The following is an 11,139-nucleotide window of genomic DNA, read 5'->3' as shown; positions in this document are numbered from 1 at the left end:
AAGGGGGGTTGTGGTGGTGGAATGGGGTTAGGAGGGAATCTGAGGCTGGGGGGAGGAGGGGTACTGAAAGGGCAAATTTAGAGCAGAGTAAAATGTTCGTCAACAGTGACGAACGCATCGCAGAGCAGAATTCCAAGTCAAAGGCAGTGGGGGGGGCTCAGATTTTCTGTTTCTGTGTTGGATCTGGTTTACAGTTTATGTCAAATCCAATCTAACCTGGAGTAACACATCACTTCTTGCACTGAATTTCCAAAAGATGAAACGGTGGCTGAGGTGTCACGGCTGGAGGTTCCATGACCTGACTTCTTCCAAGAGCGTGAAGCCGGGGCCAGGAAACCTGCAACTGGTGCCAGTGAGTCTTCAGGAGACACATGAGACCCCTAGAAATGAGAGAGAGAGGCAGAGAGGGACAGAGAGAGAGAGAGAGCAGTTTAAAACTCACTTAAAAACAGAGAACTACTTAGAGGGTGTAGTTGACAGCGGTCACCATTTCACTTTACCGTCCTGAACTTAACTGAAGCATGCCTAACCCCGACCCTAACCTTAACCCAACCCCAGTTAGACAGAAACCAACTCAGTTAGTGCTGAATGGGAGCAATGAGGCTGTAAACACAACATTGCTGTATCATCATCAAAGGTAGAGCTGTGTAGAGTTGAAGTGAACTGATGGTCAAATGATCCAATTTAACGTATTGATAAAATATGTAGGAACAGTGACTTTAAATGCTTATGATACATCTTTCTATGTAAAGGTAAATGTATATATAGTAAATGTGCGGACACACCCACATACATGCAAACATATTAACATCTACTCACAACCCATCACATTAAGCCCTCTCACCTCTTCTGATGCGTGATCCTGCAGCAGTGTTGGGTCGTTCGCTGTGATCACTGTGTCGCTGGATGAACAGCTCTCATTATGCTGTGATCCTGAAGAGCTCTGGGAAGAGACCTCTGAAGACCTCAGTGGTGTCTGAGAGAGATGGCGATGAAGAGGGCCTGTGTGTTCAGGCTTTGAGTTGACTCTTGCCCTCACCAATTAACCTGCATGTCTTTGGACTGTGGGTGGAGGCTGGAGTACTCAGAGAACTCCTACAGGTACAGGGAGAACATGCAAACTCCACGCAGAAAGGCTCAAACCCGGAACCTTCTTGCTGTGAGGTGAAAGTGCTAGCCACCGCACCACTGTGCAGCCATGCATGATCATTCCACTTAAATATGCATACCTTTCATATAAGTCATGTATTTAATTGAGCCATACAAGAATCCAGGCAACTGCAGTGTTTTGCTTTACTATCAACTTTGAATCAAAATCAGATCAGTGAGCTCAGTCAGCCAGACCTTCAAGCCCTTTCTCATAAAAATCTATGAATATTATCTATACCATTCAAATGGGTGCAGGGAGTTGAGGGCATTTAACAAGCAACTAGGGTTTAATGAAACATTCTATTGACTTGCCTTATGGGAATTGTAAAATCCAGCTTTGTAAGAGCATTTAAAGGGACAAAAACAAGTCAGGATCTTGGCCTGTGCTGCTTTAATTTTGATCTTTTTTTTTCAAAATCAGATTCCCAACTTTCTGACTTCTAATCAGAAGGTAAAACATTTGCAACAGAGGATCAACATTAAAACCACCAGGAAAGACCCGTGACATGCAGTTTTCCTGACAGTATGAGCCATGAGACATGGGCACTGTTATCACGAGGCACTGTCTCCTTAATTGTTTGTACTGGCAGAGTGATAATGAGTGGCTTTTCCAGTTGGCTTGAATAGATGTTTTGACTTTAACAGACAAGAGCATCAGCAGATCTTGTCATCATAAGGAAATCAAAATAACACATGCTCCTGCTGACAGTGCTGCATCAAGAAGCTTTTGTCACAAGATGCAGCGAGTTCGACAGACAAAGGCCGAGCCTCAGTGTTTCAGGAAGTTAATTGGATTAAAGGTTTCTCATGAGTGTCAGTGTTGAAATGAAGCCGTGGGAAGAGAAACAAAAACAAAACATGTCACTATGACAAACAGCGACACAGTGGCACATGACTAAATGCAACAGATTTATTGTCATCTCACTGTCTTTTGCGCCTTTACATGGAAACACAAGTTAGTGTGTCAAAGCAGGAGGGGTACAGTATATGATGCATCAATCATAGGTCCAGTGCAAACAAGTAACAAAAGAATCATCTTTATAACGGTACAGAAATGAAAAGGAAAATATTTATTCTTGAATATAACATTTGGTCTTTTATAATCTCAACTTCTTTAAATTTTCAGTACAGTTGTCCTGTGTGTCTACATCAAAAATAACTTTAAAATATTGACAGTAGTTGTAAATTGTTGGGTAAATCTGAACTTTTGGAACAGACAATTAATTAGTCTATTAAAGATCACTATCAGCCTGTTGGTGCTTTACAATTGGTTCTATCAAGCAGGAGGATTCATTTGGCAGATAGTGTAAACATATACATCCAAACCTAAAAGGGCTATTCATCATGATAACTGTCGCTGTCTTTAACATCCTCACATGCTCCTCCTCCCTCTCCTCATTATAACCATCAATACCTACAAATTCTCAATTCACATATGCAGTCTGGTGCCCTCTGCTGAAATGCTGGCTCCATCACTGACTCTATTAGTGTGTTAAAGAGGTTTAAGGTCAGAGCCTCTTTAAAGTTTTTAACATGTGTGTTTGGGTTTTAAAACAACATCCATGTTCCTTCTATTAACTGACACCTGACTCATGCCTCCTGCTACCTCCTCTGACTCCATCCTTCCTTCCCTTGCAGACAGTATTCCGGTTTACTGAACACCTGTTCTCGATCTACATCGCACCCTCCCACACAAACACACACGTTCTTTAGAACTGCATGGCTCGCCCAGATTCCTGCTCATGCACAGGCTGAAAAATAACAGTTGTGGCACTTCAAGCAAAACTATGTAACTTGTGAAAGAAGAAATCACATACTCTTACTCTTACAAATTAGAGGTATAATTAATAAGTGATGAAATACACCCTTCATTAATTCAATACACTTGTCTCTACAGCCTTACTTGGTCTGGTGTGACCAGTAGCTTATGTTGGCTAATGCTAGCTAACTTTACAAAGATATTACTGCATACGTGACATTACTGAGTCAGTTCACTTTGTGACACTTTTCTACCTGTGCTACTGTTATGCTGCATTAACTAACATTATCCTGTAACTGCTACAAGTTACATAGTCTTGCTTTGAGGGTACATAACAAACAGCTATGTGCTTTGAGCGGCTCTGTTTTTCATTTTCTGCATCATGATTCATCCCACTTCAACAAACAATTCTGTGATTTTCTTGATACTCTTTGAAGGAATACAGATAGATTCAAAGGAAAGAGTATAAGGAAATTTAACAGAAACATGGCACAAGATCTATCAATAAAGTTAACCTTTGCTGTTGAACATTCTATATCATATGGGTGCATTATTGAAAGTATAGTCTCTCTGCCTCATGCATCTTAACTCTCACGTATCTAATGATGAAACTAAACAGAAATGAAATAAATATATATCTCCCTCCCTACCAACACTATCAAAAATTTCCTGAATAGGCTTAAGGGTTCTTCAGCTAGGCTGGGGTGGATGGAGAGACTTGACACAAGAGAAAGAGGGACAATAGAAAGCTATAGAGAGAATAAGATGTGAGAGCAAAGTGCTGGAGAATGGCAAGAGAAAGATGCAGATAGGTGGAGGAGAGAGCTGAGCAGATAGGAGAGATGTGTTGACAAAGTGAGAGAAAAAGAGTTGGTGGGAGAGTTGGAGAAGTGAGTCACAGCGAGCCTGAAACAGAATCTATCATCATCTTAACCAGTGGAAGGTGTGGGAGGAAGTGCGCTGATCTCTCTCTCTCATTAGCGATAGAGCTACAGTCAAATGTTCAGCACATGGAGACGAAGTGTAGGAGAAAGACAGAGAAGTTTGTATCTAATAAACCATAAAAATATCCTCAGTAGATTAACCCAGATAAACACACATCATTAGGTGTGACAGTGGCTCTGGTTGGTTTTTAGAAGAACTGATTTCTGTGCTGTTTCTTGAAGCAGGGTGAAGAATGATACAGATTTTTTTTTTTTTTTAAACAAATATTGAATTTTCTGTGGAGCAGTTTTCTTAACAGTCCAAACAACCCACCCCAAACTTGACAGTGTAAGAATGGCACCCTGTAATTGTTATAACAAGACTAAACTGAGGAATAGGTTAAAGTCCAACACATTCTAAAATCTGTCATTGTAATTTAACTGCATAAAATGATGTGAATGGTATTCATACAAATACAAATCATACTTTATTGATTTAAATAATAGGAGTTTGAAACCAAATTGTAATTGACATTCATAAAAAATTCTGAAGAGTAAAATCAAACTGACCTATCCAAAAGCTGATTAATGGGAAAAAAATAAAAAAAGAAAGAAACGCTTCTTTAGTGTACTGTTGGTGGCCAGATTGCGGTGAAAGGAAGAGTGTAGAAAATATAGGCTATTTCCTATACACTGGACAGATGATGGAACCACTGTGGTAGTTCAGGACAAACGGTGGTCTGGTCTTTGTCCTATGTGGACTGTAACAGCCAGGGATCTTGCTCAGGATCCTGGCAACTGACCAGACCTGACCAAATCTGACAACAAACTAGCACAGTGCCTGATTCTACATATGACATGTCCTGTTCCAGACAGAAAATTCTCATATACAGTACGTCAAAATGCATTTATGTCAAAACAACTATGTCTCACATGACACTCACTCAAAATGTATTTTGCTAAGAGTCAATTAGAAAAATATTTATTGTGTAGGTGCCAATTTTGGGTCAAAACAGGGTACAAAAGTATGTGAAAAATAGTCATAATGTGTATCCTGTGTGGGAACTTTGCACAGCTAAGCAACTGTCAGCTTGCTAGCCAAGATTTACTATTAGCCACATGTTAACTAGAAATTCTATTATTTATTTATTATATTTATTTCAAGCTAGTTAGCTTGCATAGTTCTGAAATATTTAGCCCATGTTAGCAAGTTATTCTGTGTCTGTTAGCCTGTCAGCATTAAGTTACATTCCTGTATTTCCATGCATTGTAGCCCTGTTAATAGCTATCTAGTCTGGTATTTTGTTAGCAACTTAGCAATAAGACACTCATTATCAGAAAGTTCATCTTCCAGTTTAAATTATTCTCACAGATCCAGCTGCAATATTCCTATTATGACCATAATAAAAACTCAAAGTATCACTGCATATAATACTTTTGGTGCACTTTTTGATAGCCACAAAAGTCAAGAGTAAATACAATATAGAGAATAATATAACACAAAAGTAACTAAGTTAGCTGTTTAAGCTAAATCTGATGAAGGAAAATAAAGGTCGGTATAATGGAAATGAATCAGAAATATAACTAATTGCAAATTCACATTTGAAGGTAAAACCCAATAATTTCTTCACTTTTACCAAACCTAGCAAGGCCTAAATCATACATGTAGGCTATTAAATATAAGAACGCTAGCAATATTAACTTGCATAATATTTTGTTGCAAATTAGCAAGACACATCAGTCCTAGGAGATTTTGCAGACTGATGTGTTGGTTGGCAGCAAACTATGTGAGTTTTGGAAATACAGATGGTTTTTGTCAAGTCTTTATCTTTCCAACATCATTCAGATATAAAATCAAATGGTCAGTTATGATTTGTGAAATATCTCACACAGTTAGATTCAAGAAGCCAAGATATCAAAGTTTTGATCTTTGGTTTCTTGCTTTGAAGCTCATTGTGTAAATGACAAAACATATAAAGAAAAAAACCTACATATTATACAACAGGGCATTCTCACTTTTTCAGCCCAGTTAATTGCATCTCTTCAGATCCATGGTCAACAAAAGATTATTTCTCAAGGTGACCCATCAAAAACAAGTGTGCATCCCATGTTGGGTAGTGTAAGAAACAGATCTAAAACCAAAGGCTAGCAGTAATCTCTACAATACTGACTGCAGAATGGCTTTAAATGTTTCCCACTTTGAAACATAAAAATAATTTCAAAGTATGATATATTACAGAAAACGTGTACAAGGCGGCTGTTGTGCAAAGAGCCTGACCTATACACGTTAAGAGGAAATCAACCACAAAACAGAATTCACATGATACATTATCTGATTGTGAACACATAAACAACATGAGCCTTCAAGTTCACTGTCAGTAGCTCATGTCCATTATTCACAAACTTTCCAAAATCATTGAAATAAAATGTAAACTCTGTTTTGGGATAGAATTTCACATTCATGAGCCTATAAGTCTGTACACATACATAAAGATGGCTTGTCAATTATACAATATTTAGAAAACAGTGCTTCTTACAAGATTATATACATCCTAAGCTGTACAAAACAGATGCAAGAGAACAGGAAAGCATCCATTGCCTGCTAAAGTGGAGCTGTTTTGTATCTCTACTTGTGTGCACCTGTACATCAGAACTGTGGCTCCTACAGTAAAGTAAAAGGCTCTTGAGGTCCTTATTATATAGTAATAAGACTGAAATAAAATGCTCAAACTGCGGTCTACGAGGACTGGTCCCAAGCGATTCCAAGTGATTCTTTTTTTGCCTAATTGGCTTCTGATTTTGAGCTAAGCAGAGAAAGAAGTGGACTTACTGCTCATAATTAAGAACAGAATGACCTGATAAACAGTTTAAAGAGAACTACGTCTTCACAATGGTGTTATATATCTCAATCCTGACATTTGGCCTTATTATAAGGTTTGCATGGACAATATAATTACAGGTAAAGATACAGTTAAACATAACTGATGGTAATAGGGTGTTATATTGTCTCACTGTCACCCAGAAAAAACTGTCACGTTGGACAAAAAAAGAAAAATCATCTTTCAAGCAATAGCAACAAAATATGGAATGACATGCAGTGGCTGTCCTACTCAGTCCACATTTTGGCCCCAACCCAGTCATTGAAATGCCCAGATGATGATTGAATGAGGTTGATGAACAACTTTTGTTCTTCTAGTTTTCACACAGTTGCTGCTTGCATGAAGACAGATGAGACTACAGTTAAAACACTACAGAGGCAAATATTACTCTTCTCTAAAGGAAAAGGAAGCAGTTGATCCAATAATATGCCACAGCCAGGCAAGCAGATATGAGTGAATAACTGGTATACACGTAATTAGCTGAGTAACTGATACAAAAAAAGGTTAACTAATCCAGGACAGATGAGCTGAATGTGGAGCTGAACGGATTGCTGTGTTCTCCAGTGCTGACAGATGAGTAGAGGAATCTTGAGGCCAGATGTCGACCTGTGATCTGGTGTTCATTAGGAATCAACACACAATCAGCTGAGTTTTGTTTCCAGGTGGATTTTGATAAAAACAGAACCCAAAATGGTGCAGTGACAGTTTGCAGCCTGGGAAAGACAGCTCCAGGTAACTATGGAGATCAGGCGTGTGAAAATTGATGCTGCTAGGTGTACCTCTTAACTCTTTCATGGACAGGTGAGGTGGCAGTGAACATTTACTCTTTTTCGCTGAATATTAGGTCCAGATTTGGGTGCTGCTGGAGCTGAAGGAGCAGTGTTCCAGGCTTAAGTAGTCAAGGGTGGAGTGATGGATTCAAGCATGTTTGCTGCAGCCGGAGTCATGATCAACTCAACTGTGGATCCATGTGCATTTACGTGGAAACTAGACAAGAGCAATGGATCCGGGAGCTGACCCTTGCATGGCGTCCACTGCCCACAGAGATCAACATCAGTCAGCACAAATATAAAAAGGCATTACCAGGTGAACCCAGAATAATGAAGGCAGACATCACCAGTTGATCCCAGAGTTCACAGGTCCAGTCATTACCAGCTGAACAGTGAGTTCTGTCCAAGAGTCATGAAATAAATCTGACTGCTGCCTCCTGACTGCACTGAGGCGAAAAACACCTGCGAGAGATTCAGGTTTAGGAGCAATGTTAAATGTCCACCATGTTACTGTGGTTAACTGAGTTTTTGAGGATAGATTAGTAAAAAAAACTGACAAATAGCAAAAGGTGACATAATCTTACCTAATGTAATATTTTTGAAAATTCTTACCTCAAAGTCCACTTACTAGATTTCTAAGGGGACTTTCAGCCATATGTCATAGTCCTCTACAGCAGATGGAATTTTCACATGGAGATGGTTCAGTTCTTAGAACATTAAGTATGATACATGAAAACAAACAACTTCTGATGAGGAGGGCATCGAGATGCGGCTGAAACGTCCAGAAGAAATCTAATAGGTGGACCTCAAGTCATGACTTTTTTTTTTTTTTTGGTCAAACTACTATTTCTAAGGTCAAAAATTACTGACCTTTCTAATATCTCAAGGTGTTACATTTAGATAATAAAAGAATTAATAAAAAAATGACTTTGGGTTGTAGTGGTTTGTTAAACAAGTGTAAATACAGTGGAGCTCCTACCTTGTCATTCCTTTCACAAAGAAACTTGAGTTTCTGGGCCTTTTTGTGCATGAAAACTCCCTCCAGGTTTCCTGTGTTGGCAGACCTCAGTTCAATGGCCTTTTCTCCCCAACCCATCACCTGGTTAGACTGAAGGTAGGCTGGAGAGAGAAAGAGAAAGTGACGGGGGAGGCAAGAGTGAGAGAGAGGGAGAGAGAGAGAAATTAAATAAAAATAGCTATAACCTGTAAAAAATAGGAAGTGTGTGTATATATATGTGTATATATAGTCCCTAGATACAGTCCTTGCTAGAATAATGACCCATCTACTGGATCCAACACACACACAGAATAAGTACCATTTTATTTATAGCCCACCCTGTCCCAAATCTCTCTTCAGAGAATCTGGTTCAGAGCAAGTTCTCAGTGCCCAGGACAGATTCTGATCTAGAATCAGTGCATCAGAGAGCAATCAACTACAGTGACATTCTGCAGAAACTACAATCTAGATGCTGAAATGATTAATATGTCAGTTTGGAAACTGGACTTGTAAAATAGGCAAGACCACACAGACACACTGTGTTTACTTTGATGATTTTGTGTGTGTCCTTGTGTTTGTGTGTGTAAGAATGGAACTTACCGACTGATGCAGGCATCTCCCCCCACTGCAGCACTGTATCCTTGGTGATGCGGCCGTAGGTGTCGATGTAGACGCCCTCATCTTCGTAGCAAACCAGAACCTCTGTTCCAGCGCTGTTTGGCAAAATGATGATGGCATGGGGACGGATGGAACCTTGGATCTGTGGAACAAACACACACAATTTATTGAAAACTGAAAATCAAAACAGTTCAGTGTGTTTCAAAGTTTGGACACTTCTTTGTACATAAAACATAAAGGCACATATCTACTATGAATAATATACAAACTCTGACATGCAACAGCATCCAGCCAACTGTCTCTTTTATGATATTCAGATGTTACCTGACAACGTATTTCAGTTGACAGAACCACAGTTCAATCTTAGGACAACATTACAAACTCCTAGATTATGAAAGTTGAAAGTACAAGACTACAGAGAATGATCAAAAAGGGTAGGAAAAGGAATACAGAAAGAGGGACAGATGGTTTCCTTTAACACAAAGAGATGGGATTCTGGATGTCCCTGACTTAAGGTATCATGTAATAAGGGTTATTACATGATACATTTCAATGCTATTGTGTAGGAACTGACCGAAGCCCCAAAACAGTAAAATACTAAACCTCTCACACTGGCAATCATTAGCAGCAAAAACTTTCAGTTCAACAAGTCTTCTGCATGAACACACGTCTGCAGCACTCATCTAACAAAGCTTTTATCCAGCAACCAACAATATATATTAAAATTTCTCTAACCTGGTCAGGAACATTTACCTGGTAGAGAGAGATATTTATATAACCAGTTAAAGTCATTACTCTAACCAGTTCAAACAGCTTTTTTTTTTTTTTTTTTTTAACCACACCAGAGAAATGTATCTAACCAGTGCAAAGACATGTATCTAACTAGTTCAGAAACATGCAAATCAGAAACCTTTATATGTATCTAAAAACAAAAAGGATGAAAAGTCCTCAGTACAACAGCTACTAAAGAAACAGCACCAGTATCTGTCAAAATGAAAATCAGCAACATGTTTCTGCAACAGCTCACATCTTAACCAGCAGGGAATCCCTTCAACAAGAAAGCTCCTCCAGAAAAAAAGATACACACAGTTTGGCAGTATTCTGTGCTATGCTGCAAACAGTAGGTAAATATAGTTTTATGTGAGAGTGTTTCATACATTACCAGAGTGTGAGCCACCACAATCCTGAGCATCAGAACAGGCATCCACAAGCGCAACGCAATCTTAATCCTCTGCCGTGGAATCAGCATTGTTACATAGTTTGCAGGCAACAGTGGATGATGCTTGTGTGTGTGTGTGTGTTTCTTTAAGTGGGTGAGAGGTGCATTGTGTGTATGAAAGTGAGTGTATGTGGGTTAGGCATGTGTTTGTGAATACGTGAACTGCCTCTGACAGTGATGAGAAAAGAGAAATCAGTGTTGTGTGTGAATGTGTTTTGCTGTTGATGTGAGTGGGTGTGTGTGGGAAGATGTGCATGGAAGAAGAGAAGGTGTGTGTGTGTAAAAGAGTGTGTATCAGAGCACAGGCATACAGCTAGGAAGAAAGCCTGGGAGTGTGAAGTGTCCTCAGGAGTAGTCAAAGAAAGTGAACTATGAGCATGTTGAATTGTAAGTGAGTGGGTTTAAAAGTGCGCTATAACTGTTTGTATGTGTGTGTGTGTGTGAGAGAGAAGGGAAAAAAAGGAGAAAGAGCAAGGCTGGAGAGCAGAGATGATATCGCAGCAGCAGTAGCAGTAGCAGTATAAGGCACCGGTGTAGTAGGCAGCTGTGTGCAGACTCGCTTAATATACCAGAGGAAGAGTGAGGGGGAAAAAAAAAACTCAAGGAGCAAGAATAGGTCAGGACACACACAAGTACACACACAGAGTTAATGATCGTGGGACAGGAGGAGTGTATTTTTAGAGCTTATTACTCCCTTCATGTGTCTGTCTCCCTACCTCTCTTGCTCCAACTTCCCCTTGCTTATAGAAAGTAGCACATATAAAAAGTGGCTGGGGCAGAGTATGTCTGCATGTATGAATGAGTGAAAGAAAGGTATTAAGAACG

At 39.4% G+C, this 11,139-nt stretch overlaps 1 protein-coding gene across 3 annotated transcripts in view; it reads right to left on the bottom strand.

The window, feature by feature from the left end:
• Window positions 1–2,045: 2,045 nt before the first annotated feature.
• Window positions 2,046–11,139, bottom strand: part of si:zfos-2326c3.2 (mitogen-activated protein kinase kinase kinase kinase 4) — a 64,008-nt gene continuing 54,914 nt past the window's right edge. For all 3 annotated transcript variants that reach the window (XM_018670097.2, XM_018670090.2, XM_018670103.2), the window contains 3 exons: window positions 9,078–9,237; window positions 8,460–8,599; window positions 2,046–7,942 (listed from right to left, as the gene is read on the bottom strand). In XM_018670097.2, coding sequence (XP_018525613.1) covers window positions 7,859–7,942; window positions 8,460–8,599; window positions 9,078–9,237 — 384 coding nt within the window. In that variant the 3' untranslated portion in view covers window positions 2,046–7,858. The remainder of the gene's footprint in view (window positions 7,943–8,459; window positions 8,600–9,077; window positions 9,238–11,139) is intronic.

This window comes from Lates calcarifer, linkage group LG8, assembly GCF_001640805.2.
Source record: "Lates calcarifer isolate ASB-BC8 linkage group LG8, TLL_Latcal_v3, whole genome shotgun sequence".
Lineage (NCBI taxonomy): Eukaryota > Metazoa > Chordata > Actinopteri > Centropomidae > Lates > Lates calcarifer.
The sequence above is the reverse complement of the archived record's forward strand: the minus strand, read 5'-3'. Positions and strand labels throughout refer to the sequence as shown.